Source organism: Zonotrichia leucophrys, chromosome 5 (genome assembly GCF_028769735.1).
Source record: "Zonotrichia leucophrys gambelii isolate GWCS_2022_RI chromosome 5, RI_Zleu_2.0, whole genome shotgun sequence".
NCBI lineage: Eukaryota > Metazoa > Chordata > Aves > Passeriformes > Passerellidae > Zonotrichia > Zonotrichia leucophrys.
Window position 1 is genome coordinate 20443799 of NC_088175.1, and position 14900 is coordinate 20458698.

At 40.2% G+C, this 14900-nt stretch overlaps 1 protein-coding gene across 2 annotated transcripts in view; it reads left to right on the forward strand.

The window, feature by feature from the left end:
- Window positions 1-523: 523 nt before the first annotated feature.
- The window catches only part of SNX6 (sorting nexin 6), a 28632-nt gene continuing 14255 nt past the window's right edge, over window positions 524-14900 (forward strand). Inside the window, exons 1-8 of one of the 2 annotated variants that reach the window (XM_064713553.1) lie at window positions 524-591; window positions 752-799; window positions 6284-6388; window positions 8137-8247; window positions 9670-9791; window positions 11748-11871; window positions 13094-13189; window positions 14432-14537. In XM_064713553.1, the coding sequence (XP_064569623.1) occupies window positions 586-591; window positions 752-799; window positions 6284-6388; window positions 8137-8247; window positions 9670-9791; window positions 11748-11871; window positions 13094-13189; window positions 14432-14537 (718 nt within the window). In that variant the 5' untranslated portion in view covers window positions 524-585. Of the gene's footprint in view, window positions 592-748; window positions 800-6283; window positions 6389-8136; window positions 8248-9669; window positions 9792-11747; window positions 11872-13093; window positions 13190-14431; window positions 14538-14900 lie in introns of both variants that reach the window. The other variant, XM_064713552.1, reaches the window with a different exon arrangement.

Sequence of the window (14900 nt, forward strand, 5' to 3'; positions counted from 1 at the left end):
AAAGGCTCCACTCCATGGTGTGAAACAGGCAGCTGTCAATCTTAAGTCACGTAACTGCCTAAAGATCAAAGCCATATTATAAGCCTCTTAATTTCTCGCGCTGTCATCGCACAGTTTCACACCCAGGTTTGCACACACGTGCGCGGCCGGGAAGCGGCGCAGGGCGCCCGGAGCTGCGGGTTCGGCAATGCGGGGCTCGGCGCTTCCCGCACCTCCGGGGGCCGGCGCGCCGCTCCCGCCGCGCTCCAGCGAACGGAGCCGCTCCCCGCTCGGGGCACGCCCAGCGCCCTCAGCAGCCGCGTCCCGGCACCCGCCAGCCCCAGCAGCGCACGGTAACACCGCGCGGCCGTCACACAAGCAACCACCGCCCTGGCTGCGGCTGGCCCCGCTCCCCTCCCTCGCCCGCAGCCGCCGCCGAAGCGCCGCCCGGCGCCCTCCCTTCGCTTCCCTCCTCTCCCTCCCCTCACGGCCGCTCCCTCGCGAGAGGCGCCGCTCGCCGCCGCCGCCGCCCCGCCCCGGCCCGCCCCGCACGCCGCAGCCCCGCCCGGCCGCGGCTCCGGCGGGCGCAGAGCGCCGCGAGCAGCCATGATGGTGGGTCCGGGGCGGCCGCGGAGCCGGGCCGGGGCGGGGCAGGGCGGGCGGCGCGGCCGGGCACTCGCTAACCTGTGCGCTTTGTCTCCCCTCACCCTCCCCGCCGCCGGCCGTGCCCCTCCGTGCCCCCTGCCTGCGCCGCCGCCTCGCCCCCAAGCAGGAAGGCTCGGACGACGGCCCAGATTTCCTCTCGGAGGAGGACCGAGGTGTAAGTGCCGCGGGGAGGCGTCGGGACCCGGCGCCTGGGGCTGGGCGTGGGGGAAACGGGGTCGGCCCCTCTTCGGGGGCCTCCGGGCGCTGCTGGCCCCAGCCCGCCGCGTGGGTGTCGGACGGAGGCGGGATGCTGGGCTGCGAGCGGCCGGGCTGGCTGGCTGTCCGTCCGTCCGTCCGCCCGCCGGGATCTGCTCCTGGCACAGCCTCCCGATGATATCGGCGTCTGTGCGCGTGTGCCCTTCATTGTTGTGTCACCCAAGTTTTGGAAGGACAGTTGTTGGATGCTGTGGTTGGAATGGGAGGGAAGGGGTTGTGGCCGGAGATGGATGCTCTCCCTGCGGCCCCCGCTGCACACGCCCGGCGGGGCCGGTCCTGCCCAGGCTGCCCAGCCCCGGGGAGCGCCAGTTCCATCGCCAGCCGCGATCCAGGGCCTGGGTGATGCACTCCTGCCCTCCCGTCTCCCTTCAGGCCCACGGGGCTCTCCCATAGATAGCAATGGGACATTTACACTGCAGGCACATGCTGCATAATAAATTCTTTATTGAAGAGAAGTTCTGTTGTTGGGACAGGATGCCATAATTGCGTTTCTTACTGAGAAAACCCTTTTCTCTGCCCTTCTGTTTCTGGCCTTAGTTTCTCTTCTGACCGCTGTGTCCGTCTTTATTTAACTTGCCTGCCTCACTTAAGCAACAAATCAGCTAACCTAGTATAATTTAGTCAGACTGATTATCCCTGTCACTTAGTATCTTGAGAAAGACCAACTGTGAGCAAGGTAGGAGAGCAGCTTCAGGGTTGTTGGTGGTTATTGAAGTGACATTATATTGAAGTGTTTAAGTATATTGAAGTGACAGTATATTACTAAAAATACTAAAATCTGAGACACACTGTGTTGGTGTGATGTTTTATGATGCACACCATAGTCAGATGGTAAATTCAGTGCATTTTATGTTCCAGTTTTTGGCCAGAAATTTAAAAAGGCATTCTAATATCGTATCAGCCCAATCCTGGCCACTATAAAGCTCTTGCCTTTATGGGTACAGCTGCTTTACTAAGAATATCGGATAAAAGAGAGAGGAGGTTGTCATTGTTGTCCTTTGAGTGTCTTCAGAGCAAGGATCGAAGAGTTTAGTAACTGTGAAATTTTATTTACGTAGGTATTTTACACAGGTTCTCCCTGTACTTAGGAACAGCCTTTGATGTGCACAGTTAAGTTGCCTGTATCTGAAGGTGCAGGTAGAACATAACAATGTGGATCTGACCTCCTGTGAAACTTGTTTGTTTGGCTGGTTATTAGTTTTCCCTCTAAGGCTACAGGTCGTAGAGAGTTCACAAGGTAATTTGAAAACCTTAAGAAATCTCTTAGCAGTCTTGTTTGTATTGTTGTAAGACTTACCATCTCAGCTGGCCAAATGCAGTAATTTTTTTTTCTCCCCTGCATCTTCATCCAGTACTGAGGAATTAAACTAGAACAGTGGCCTTCTCGTTTCCCTAGTTTTTTAAGGGTTTCTTGTTTTCAATCACCGATCACTGTGGGGGTTTAATTTTTTCTCTTCTGTCTAAATGCCTGGAGTTAAAACACAGGTTGTTATCTGCATGATTTTGTTTGTGATACAGGAAGTTAATCAAAAGCAGTATGGCAGTCTGTTCATGAATGGATTTGCTATGCTTTAATATTCAAAACTGTAGTACTTTTTTCTAAGTAGAAGTAGTAAAAATAACCATCTTTTCATAAAGTGATTCCCTAGTTCTGATTTGTTGCCTTTCTCTGCAATTAAATAATGAGTAGGTCAAGCCTTTACTTGAAAGCATGGATGGTGACTTCTAGTTGGAGTAATTGAGCTTTTAGTTTTGAAAATCAATACTCTTGCCTCTGTTGAATTCAGATATTGCTGTGACAACTGTACTTCTGCTGCTGCAGGAACATGTCTGTTGGCTCCAGTTGTGTTAAGTTTAATCTTGGGGTGGTGGGATGAAAGAGGGCTGGAATTTATGCTGATGCCACACAGAACAGTAATTCTCAGACAATGGTGTTACACCATATGGAGCCTTTTCTGGAGAACTGTAAAACAGAGCACTGAGAATCCTCTTTGAGGAAGTAGCAGTGGGTGGTCTGTAGAAGGAACTTATTATAAATGGTCTGCATAAAATGAACTTGTGGGAATTGCTTTTCTGAATTTCACTTAGGAAATAGGATAGGATTGAGTTTGCTTGGTGTAACTTGGGTGCTGTTGGGATTTTTGTGCTCTCTCTAGCATAAACAATACATCTTTGTAAAGTGGTGTAGTATTGCTCCATTAGTACTGCCTTATTTATTTTATATCTGTATAATCTTTAGGTAACACTCATTCAGTGGAAATGAGCTATCCTTTAGAACAGGTCTGCTGGAAGCTTAATGCTGTGAAAACACTTCAAAAGCTTTTGTTGTGTAAAGGTATTCTTTGTCCCCTTGTTTTGTGTGTTTGCCTGTAAAGAGCCAGCTGAAGATAGGGTCCTTTTTACTCTTAACATTTTTGGAAGAGCTTAGAGCAGGGAAGTTACTGTTAATGGACGACATTACCTAGGAATGTAACACTTGGTTGTTTCCCTTGTCTGTACCAGATTCCCTCCATTATCATTTGAAGTATAATTGATCCTTAAGCAAGAGCTTAGATGTTAAACCCTGTCCTTGCATTTCGTTCTCAATTAGTACTGTAACATCCCTTGGCCTGGGTTTTGGCTTCTGCTGTTTCCTAGACCCTTTGAACAGAACTAGGACATTCTTGGTATAGTTTTGGTATAGTGTAGGAATCTGTAATGTAATTAAATCATGTTTTGTTTTGCAAGTTGTTCAGCATGGAGGTAGATAACATATGTAAGCATAAAATTATTTTGCATTGTTGTATGTATTAGACTTGATGGGGCAAGATTACCCATCTCTATTTTTTCCTTACTCTAAGGTACTTTGATTTCAGTTTTCATCTGTATCTTCTTTTATTTTTTCATTTTCTATTCCTTTGTCACTAGAAAACCATCCATTGGTGTCAGTTTTATTTTGGAAGTAGTGATGCAGAGTTTGTTTAAGTTTGTGGTGTGGTGATGTTGTTTGTGAATTCAATTTCTAGTAATGCAATGTGATTCATTGTGTCACATGAATATATTTAAAATCCTTCAACTTTCTGATTGTCTTTGACACCTTTCATAAATGCTTCATTACCATTGCAGATGAAAACATTCCCTGTTGGCAGTCAGACTACATGGCATGACTTAACGTGTGATTAAACTCTTCAAGACTGTTACAAACTTAACTCAGTATAAATCAAACAAATAGTCCTTTACAGCTGTATGTCATGGGTGAAGTTGTCATATTTAGTTCTTAATTTTCTCAGCACAGATAGGACTTTTGTATATGAAGTTGGGAACAGTGCATAGGATCAGGCTGCACTGCACTGGATATGCTGTAATGGTGAACTTGATCAGCTGTTACACTGAATTCTAGAATTTTGTATAGTACCACTTTGAAAAAAAAAAGGAGGTGCAAAAGTATTTTGGTAGAAATATTTGTGACCTGTGAAAGATTAAAAAAATACCATTTAGATAATCCAGATTATTTGCTGAGAGTACTCAGTCTGTTAATGTGTTCTGGGGGGGACCAGAGAAAAACAAACAGTACCCCAGACAGGGTAACCACAAAAACCTTTTTACATGCTGAAAAATGTGGTGTCATGACATAAGAGAGACATTGGTATGTCATTATATTTTTCTTTCCTAAATTAGATGGTAAGCACTTTGGAAGCTCAGTAGGAGCTAGGAGATTGTGCCTCTGAGAAGTGATCTGCAAGAAACCATGGCATGATAATACGCCTTTGTGTGAGGCAGTGACCCTCTAAACCTTGGGAAAACAAAACAAAAGGCAGTGCCTGAATCACGTGTGTGAATATGTTACTGTGCAGTTATTTTAATGATTTCCAACTTCACTGTAAGGAAGAGCTGTGTGTCAGAGCTTTTGAACAGTTACAATTTGCTAGCCTTAGCAGAAAATGCTGGAGTGCACAATTCTGGTTTGCTTTCACACACTAGTTCTGAGATCCATGATCTGGTTGCTGCTGCATAGGCAAGAGTTGTGCATGCATTGAGGTTAACAGCAGCACTAGATTGGGATCTGACCACTGTGATTTAATGTAAAGGTAACTTGTAGGAAACAAGATGTGGCAGCTGATGCTTCTGTCCTAGAGCTTTTCCAGTGCCTCACAGTGTTACCTTCAAAATCTGCTCGTGTGTAACTTCCCTACTGTGTGTTGAGAATACTTAAAGCATTTTTGTACTTAAGTATTGACTTAAAAATGCAATCCTGGAGAAAATTTTGGAGAAAAGTCCAAATCTCTGTTTGGTAAAGCATTTTTTTACTATAGAATGGGATACTTGTAGAAAAAAAGCAGCATCAGAGAAAACACCATGTCTCAGTAAAAAGTATGCCTTGTGAGCATGATGTTGAAATATTTTTTGACAATGTGATTGGAAAAGATTTCAGGGTTAGCCTTAGTGCTTGTAAAAACATTCCAAATGTCTGTTGGCCATGATGATGAAATTGTCATGGGACAAATTCCTCTAGAACAACAAGGGTGCAAGGGTGAGGGGACTTGAATTTCCAGTTGGGCTCTAGATGAGGTTACACCAAGTACTGAAGCCTTTGGTCCAATTACTGCCAAATATTGTGGTGCTCAGATAACGTTTCAATTTTGCTATATTTTATCATTGTCTCTTTTTTTTTTTTTCAATGTGACTGGAATTATTTTGTGAAAAAGTTCAGGTTTCATGTCTTGTAGAAAAAAACACATGTATTCCTTGCACTTTTGCCATTTCTCATGCTCATTTTGAAGACATCAAAGTCTTGTGTTTGAGTGTTTTGCTCTGGGGTTCTTCAGAAAAACAATATTTCCAAGAAGACTTAGCTCTATGAAGTTCAGGATATTCTTTTAAGCTTTTTCATTGTATGATGAGATATGTTGAACAGAATAGTGTAAGACAGTGTGAGTAAATCAGGTCTTTAACTGCTTTTGCTTCTTTGAAATATAGAACCACTTTTCCCCTTAAAAGTACTTTTCCAATTGTTAACATCTTTATAATTACCTTTGCAAGTATATTTACAGTAGCTTGTCAGTTCAGAGGAATGGGGACAATAAAGAGAAAAACTTACCAAACTTGTTGCTATTTGGAAATGTACTTTGTCCTGAGCATCTCAATTACTAGCAAGTTAACAATCTACAGAAATGAAAATAGTGCACTATCAAGGCATACTGTAAAGGTGATTATTATTTGTATGGCTGTTCATAAGGAGTACTACTGGAATTTCTTTTTCTGCTGGAAATAATCTTTTAGTGTTGGGGGGTTTTGTGACCTGTCTTCAGCATTGCAGGATCAGGGTTCATTTCAAAGGAAGAATAATGGAAATATAGTTTACCTTTTATTTAAAAAAAATTAAGCTAAATATATTTTTCTGCAGCTAAGAGCAATAAATGTAGATCTCCAGACTGATGCTGCTCTGCAAGTGGATATCTCAGATGCACTGAGTGAGAGAGATAAAGTGAAATTCACAGTCCATACAAAGGTAAACCTGGGTTTGTACATGCAACTATTCTTAATTATATACAAAAGAGAGTTTTCTTAAACTGTTTGTTAAAACAAAGTGTAACACAATCCAGAGGAAATGGGAAAGTAGAATTATCTCATGTTTATGAGACTGTGTAGCTGCAGTACATAAGAAAAAAATGACTAAGAATTAAAAAACTGTTTAGAAGAAAGTTATGTTCACTTTTTTTTTGTATTGATGTGTTGTTATGCCATTCCCATGCCTATTAATTAGCTTGTTTGCAGGTAGAATCTGTAATATACATGAATATACTTCAGTATAGTTTTTTAATTTGATTAGATCTTATAGTTTCAGATTCTAAAAGCTTATTTTGTAATTGTATTACATTCAGGGATAATTTTTAATTACTGTTGTTTATGGCTTTTTTTTTAGATTTGAATATTTATTGATTGCAGGGTGACAGAATAACTGAAGTTGAATAAAATGTCTGGACATCATTTAATCCTATCTCCTCTCTCACTCTCACCATTAAATTAGAGTGCACAAGAGCACAGTGCTCAGTATTTGTCCATTTGGGTTTCAATTACAGAATCATAGAATCACTTAGGTTGGAAAAGACCTCTAAGATTGAATCCAGCCATTATTCCAGCACTGCTGAGTCCACCATTAAACCATGTAGGGACAAGTGCCACATCTCCATGTTTTTTACATACCTCCAGGGATGGTTGCTCAACTGTTACCCTGGGCAGCCCCTTCTAAAACTTGACAGCCCTTTTGGTGAAGAATATTTTTTAATATCCAATCTAAACCTCCCCTGGTGGAGCTTGAGGCCGTTTTCTCTTATCCTCTCACCTATGACTTGAGAGAGGAGACCAGCCCCCACCTGGCTACAGCCTCATATCAGATACTTGCAGAGAGTGATAAGGTCTACCCCGATTTTTCTTCAGCCTGAACACCTCCAGCTCCCTCAGCCCCTCCTCATCAGGTTTGTGCTCCAGAGCTGCCACCAGCTCTGTTGCCCTTCTCTGGACACGCTCCAGCCCCTCAGTGTCTGTCCTGTCAGGAGGGGCCCAGGACTGACCACAGCACTCGAGGTGTGGCCTCACCAGTGCCCAGCACAGTCACTTTCTTGGTCCTGCTGGCCATGTTATTTCTGAGACAGGTCAGGATGCCATTGGCCTTCTTGGCCACCTGGGCACACACTGGATCATGTCCAGCCACTGTGGACCAGGTTCTTTTCCACTGGGCAGCTTTCCAGCTGCTCTGTCCCCAGCCTGTAGCACTGTCTGGGGTTGTGACACCCAAGTGTGGACCTGGCTCCTCACCTTGTTGAACCTCCTGCAGTTGGCCTCAGCCCATGGACGCAGCTGGTCCAGATCCCTCTGCAGGTCCTTCCTGCCTTCTGGCAGATCAACACCTCCACCCAACTTGGTGTCATCTACAAACTGACTGAGGGGCACTTGGTCCCCTCATCCAGATCATCAATAAAGATACTAAATGGAACTCCAGGATTAAGTTGATGACGATGCTCTCATCAACACATACTAGATGCGTTGATGAGAGCAGGCACTCCACAACCTCTTATGGCAACCCATGCCAGTTGATTGCTGCACTAATTAAGATGAGGGTAGTTACTGTTGTATGAACATTTGTTGTTCCCTCAAGGTTTTTTCTCATGTAGTAATGAAAAACCTTGTTTTTTGTTGAGCTTTTCTTCCTCCGAATCTCCTTCCCCCCCATAATTCTACCTCCTTTTACCCTTCTAGAGTTCCTTACCAAATTTCAAACAAAATGAATTTTCTGTTGTCCGGCAACACGAAGAGTTTATTTGGCTTCATGACTCTTTTGTTGAGAACGAGGACTATGCTGGCTATATTGTAAGTACTGGTATTCTTTTGGTTTATATGTGCCATTTTCTGTGGGCTGGATCAAAACTACTTGAGACTGCTTTTAAATGCAGTCGAAACAGCAGGTGTTCACTCCTTATAAAATCAGATAAACTTCTCTAATACGTCATTTTATGCAATTACACAAAATTAATGGTTGAAGCGAGCTTGGAAGAAAGCTACAGTAGCTGTCATACTTTCTTGCCCTTTACTCCTAAGAAGTGAGCAGTTTAATTTATCTCCAAGTGTATTTTTATGCCACTGTGTTAAAAGTGTGGGAGAGGGTTGAACTGTATAACTTGGTGGTATTGTTTCTGCAAGCTAATGTTTAACTGAGTTACACGGGGAACCTCAATATACAATAACTTACAGTTTGAAGTTAATTTCAGGCATTCCAGGAACAGAGGTCTCAAAACAGGCACCATATGATACTGCATATTAAAAATGGTGCTGCTTTTCATATGTTAATTGCAAATGGGAATATTTTTCATCTTGGTATGAAAGTTTGGTATTCATTTTGTGTTTGGGGGGTGTTTGCTGATTCAGAGGGTAAACAGGTATTTTTAATTGATTACTGGGTAAATTATAATAAGTATAATCTGTGATGGTCATACCATTATTGAGCTGGTCTTTTCTTAGTCAGAAAAGCTATTTGAAGTCACTAGACCTTCAGTGTGGCAATAACTAGTTTCAGACAGTTGACTGTCTAGATGGGTTTTTCTTTTTTTTTTTTGTAATATGTTAATGTAATGGGGCCATATCAGTAAATTAAAATTTAAACATATTTAGTTCTGTGTTCCTTTCCCAGCACCAATTCAGGTTTAGTTTGTCTCTGATGTTTCCTCTTTCAGTGTTAATATACTGTATTACAAAATTAACCTAGAGCCTTGTTGACTGGGGGCTTTGTTACTTCAGCATATATGTCTTTAATGTCAGCAGTGCTGCAAGAAAGAACTAGTGCCTGCAAACAATAGGGAATGATTTTCTTGGTTTCAAGTTTTGGGAGTTAGAAATGGAGGGTGTGAAAACAATTCTGGAATTCTTTTTTCTTCTTTCTTTAAATGAGAAATAATCCTTACCAAATAAGCTAAACCAAAACCAATTAAAAATATTTTTTTCAAGTTTTAAGTCATTGTCATGGGAAATGAAGTATTATTTGGCTTCTGTTGTAATTAAACTGAAGCCATTACTTTATGCTTTAGTAATCTTCAAGGACACTTGACCAAAATTGGTGTAGTAATGCAGCACGAATAACTCATGAAAAAGAGACTTTATCCAGAAGTGCTGTAATGAATGATGAAAGAGAGAAACATGTATTAAAAAGCTGCAGGCAGTCTACAGTTCCTGTACTGTGAATGGGTGTTGTTTCACTGAGAAAATGAGAACTTAAAAAAAAATTGGATTAAATTCCAGATTCCACCAGCACCACCCAGGCCTGACTTTGATGCCTCCAGGGAGAAACTGCAGAAACTTGGAGAGGGGGAAGGATCAATGACTAAAGAAGAATTCACCAAGATGAAACAAGAACTGGAAGCGTATGTAGACTTGATTACTACTTTATTAATTTATTTATATTCCAGAATTCTTAATGCTGTTTGCTGTCCCATGTTTCTGATCTCACTGTAATGGTTCTCTGTGAAACACAGACTTGAGAATCCAGTTGTTATATAACCAAGGTTACTCTTAGTGATCATGATCAGTGCCATTAGGAAAATTGTAGAAATAATTTCATGGAAGATCTTCTGAAACAGGAAATAAATTAGCTTGTTCTTGAGCATTCTTTCATAAGAAGGAAAGTGCTTAGATCCTGTTCTTCACAGAACATCTGCAAAGGGTGGAGATAACCTCTACTTTTTTTAGTTCTGGTATTCCACATTTGATAAGTATAATTGCACTTCAGGGTAATACACGCAGTGATTGGGAGTAGGGATTTGTGCATGTGGTTGGTGCTGTAAACATAGATGCCAACCTTCTGTTCCCCAAGAAATACAAAGATTCCTTTTTTGACACTTTTTTAAAAATTTTTGCACAAGGAGAATATACTTCCTGAAAATACTATTTTCCCTTACTATGAATTTAATTTATATTGAAATAACTGCTCTGAAGCTTCTTGTTCCATATTGAGTTACACAGTGAAGTTTCTCCTTGCTTCGTCCATTTTCTTTATCATGCATTCACTTCTTTGATCTTTTTCCTGTCATTGGTTTCAGTTTTCAAGTGTATATTTACGCTGCTTCTAGACTGCTTCTATCAAGAGCTCTGAATTGGCAAGAAAAGTACATAGAACTCTTACAACTGCTGCTTTCTCTCCGAACTTCAGCTGCTGTGAGCAAATGTCTTAAAAAGCTCTGTATTAGTGATATGTACAACATAATTTATAGCAGAGTAGATATACACTTCATATGCAGAAAACTGGAAATGAGCAGAGCACTATAGATTTTAAAGAATCTGGTTTTCCAGCGGCCCTGATCATGATTCTCTTGTGGTCTGGTTAGGGGTTGGATAACACAGAAAACTTTGGGTTTCTTCTACTGCCACCTCCATCCTCTGCATCCTCCTTTTTTGTCTTCACTGAATGACTACTACTCTCACTGAGATCAAACATCTCCCAACACTGGCCCTGCTGGTTTGCTGGTATGTAAATCTTAACCTCCTTGCACATAGTGGAAGGAAAAGCACTGATTATAATTTCACTGTTTGACCTCAGAATGGGAAAAAGAGCCCTTTCCTCATTTTTAGATGAGTTGCATCTTACTCATTGAATTTGCAAAGCACAATGAATTCTAGCAAACTTGTATTGATAAGAGTGCCTTCCTCTTAATTAAATTGCAAGTGAGTGATTGCATTGAAGTTGAGTTGGCTGAACTGGGCAACTATGTGATTGTTATGGTTAAATGGGTTTTTTTTTGTTGTACCTACCAAAAGCAGCTCTTAATTTCACTTTTAGAACCACTATGAAGTGAGACATCAATGTAAGCTTCGGCTCAAAAAGACTAGGTGCTTTAACATGAAATAAAAGACTGTCTAAACAGCTAACAAAACTACATAAACATATAAATAAGTAAGGAGGGTGCAAATGGGCAAGGGGATGGAGATGGGGAGGAAGGAATTTGCACATCAATACACAGTGCTGAGGGACTGTAGTCTGTACCTTAGTTTCTTGAATTTTGGGGTGCTTGGAAAAGGACAATGAAATGAGGTTACACTTTCAGCAAACCAGTGTCTGTTAGCTAACCATAAAAATTAGAGTGTATTTGTTGACTCTTCGTTAAAAGTCTCTCTGTAATGTGTTTGGGCTTCAAATTTCTCCCTAGTATTAACACTGCAGTATTTATTTATGTCTATATCAAACATTGGAGTGATAAACTCCAATATATTGGCTTGTAATTTTGTACCCTTACTAAGGATCTCTTAAAGCTGTTCACTAGGTTTGTCTCAATCTAAATTGCTTCATATGAAATTCTTATGTCTGTCTTATTTCTTGTTTTTAGTGAATATTTGGCAATATTCAAGAAGACAGTTGCAATGCATGAAGTGTTTTTGTGTCGCGTGGCAGCACATCCTATTTTGAGAAAGGACTTAAATTTCCATGTATTCTTGGAATATAATCAGGATGTGAGTATTGAAAACTGAATTGCTGGCAAGAGAAATCAAGATGTGCTTTTATGGTGGGATGGAAAACTGATTAAGAGGGAATTACCTCCTGGAGCAAATTACATCAATTCCTTCATGCCAGACATACTTGTGTTGTAAAAGTTAGAAATTCATTTAGTCTGTAGGAGTTCATTTTCTGCCACCTGGGGAACTAAATGCACTCTGTGCTTTAAACTCAGCATCAAAAAGATTACTGGAAATCTAGTATATTTTGGATTAAAAAGATTAGCTTTTGGTGGTGATTTCACTTGATAGCATACTTTTCCACTCTTTGAATTAATTTTATTTGCTGTGGGGAAGAACGATGTAACAAAATGGAGCACTAATTTTTTAGGATTTGGAACTTTGGTGTAAATTCTGTTGCTAACAAAACTAGAGAGAATTTCTGATGAAATATTTTGATAATGCTAATGATGTGAGTGAAAATGGGGTTAATTTTTTTCTGAATATCGGACTAGTGTGGCTATCCACATAACGAATTGAGATAATGGAGAGTGCTTTGGAATTCATAACCTTTTGGTGTTGGAGACAGTGTTTGCTCTTATTCTGCAGAGAGTTTCAGTTACTTTTTAAAATTGCAGGAATCAACATTAAGTGGAAGAAATTATTACACAGACTGGCTCAACTGTGTGCATACTTAATTCAAAATATGCTACAGAGGTTCCTCTGTTGCTTGATGTAGAAATGCTTACAGGTTCAGGCACTCAGTTTACTTAAACTGGGAGTAGTTAGATGGACAGGAAGAGAGAGTGTGAGGAGGCTTAAACCAGTATGATCCTCTGGAAGTCAAAGATCTGTCATTCACCAGAGAGTGAAACATGGTTGTGTTAACTCAACTATTGTTACATCAACTCAGCTATACTGTGCAAGGTAAATATTGTGTTATTGGTAACTGAAAGGTACACTCTGTACAGCAGGTGCTAGAATGGTGCTGATCGCTTTCTTTTTCTTTTTTTTTTTTTCCCTAGAATGGTGTTTTAGGTGATAAACAATCTAGTGAATGAGGTAGTCTTCATTCTGTATGCAAGGTGCCCTGTCCCCATTAGTGCAGAGTATAAGAATAAACAGAGAACAGTAGAACTGTTTTAAGTACAGCTAGTAGGGGTATGTAGTTCTATTTGATTTTTTTAAAGCTTGTATTACCTCCAGAATATGAATTAACATAAATTAATTTGTTTTTCAGTTGAGTGTTCGTGGGAAAAATAAGAAAGAGAAACTTGAAGACTTCTTCAAAAATATGGTTAAATCAGCAGATGGTGTCATTGTTTCAGGAGTAAAGGTGAATACTGCTTCACATAGCAAGATTTAAAATGTATTAACATTTTTCACCTTTTTTAATGAATAGGTACAAAAATGGATTTTTATTGTGATATCTAACTTAAGGATTAGTGGCAGACCATGGGTGAGAACTTGTGGCCTGGATACAAATTAATTGAGAGCTTTCTTATGGCCTTTCAGTACTCTATGAAATTAATCACCTTTTTAATACATAGATTATCAGTTATTGTTGGGTTTTTTTGTGTTCAGGCCTGCCATTTTATATAGTGGAAAGATGAACTAGGTCTGACAACTGCTTCTGTTCAGAAGTTACTAATGGAGTGAATTTTCCCAGTCTTTTAGAATCTGCTGTTTCAAAGAGCAGCAGTAGAGGTTATATGATTTTTCCTATCTTCTAGATGTAAGAATGTAACTGAGGAAAAAAAAAATGATGAAAATTCGATTTCCTTTATACTTTTCCAAAAGCTACAAGATACTTTTATAGCAAGCAGAAATTCTGCAGAGAATGATTTTTAATCTCTTTTCTTTCTAGTGGTGACCTTCCATTTGGTAGCAATTTTTACAAGCGTTAAAAATGTCTAGGTTAATTTTTTTTTTTGTCCGAAACTGCTGGAAAATGGATGTGACCATGATTAATTATGACTTGGAGAAAAATATGAAGTCCAAATAACTTCTGGTTTCATGATACTGTTCAAAGCCCAATTTGTAGGCTATTCCGTGGTATTGAGCATCTGTGTTATTTTAGAGGTTTTCTAAAAATAAGTATAAGCCAGTTATCTTAAATTATAATACAGACAATATTAAAATTTACCTTTGTTTACCAAATTGAAAGAAGTCTGTCATTAGGATCAGTGTTCTGAGCTAGGAGTTCAAATCATCTTGTCTGAGACCACAGCCTCTGTGCTGCTGGTTGACTTTCATCCCTTCTCCCCTTTTTCTGAGTAGATTGCATGGATTCAATTTGTCTGTGACTCTTGGTGATCCTTTGCTATTCCTTCATGTTTAGTTATATAGACCTTTAGGATACTTGTTGCAGATTCTTAATTCTTACTCAATTCTTAATAAAACTTAAAGTCATGGTATAAGTGGAGAAGAAATCAGTTCATATAAATGGTGTTTTAGAGAATGAAGCCAGATGCATGTCCTGTCACAGCAGCAGTGAAATGTGCAACTTTACTCTGCAATTGCTCTGTGCCGAGTGGGTGAAATCCTGGTTTTTTTCAATTGTTCCCTTTTTTTGTAGGATGTGGATGACTTCTTTGAACATGAGAGAACATTCCTTGTAGAATATCACAACCGAGTCAAAGATGCCTCTGCCAAATCTGATAAAATGACAAGATCACATAAAAGTGAGTTTTTCAGGGTGAAAATAGTACTGGTTAAAGTGTACAGAAGTTGTTAGTGAGGAAAAGTAATTTTTAGTTTACTTTTTGCATATAAAAAGTGAATTCATTTCTCCAAGTGTAGCCTTCCCTATCTAAAGAAGTTCAGTCGGAATTTCTGAGTTTAGGCTTTGCTGCAGTAGAGTAGGTGGAGTAAGAAGAGCCTGGTATTCTTCCTGCTGTCTGCTTGAAAAGAATTACACTTTAAGTATTAATATTGTTTTGAAGTCTGACTCGGTCATTTAGGTGTAGAGGTGGGTAATAAGGCAGTACAGATGATTTTACTCCTAGTGCAGTTGTTCTGGATTGGATGTGGTTGATTCCATTGAG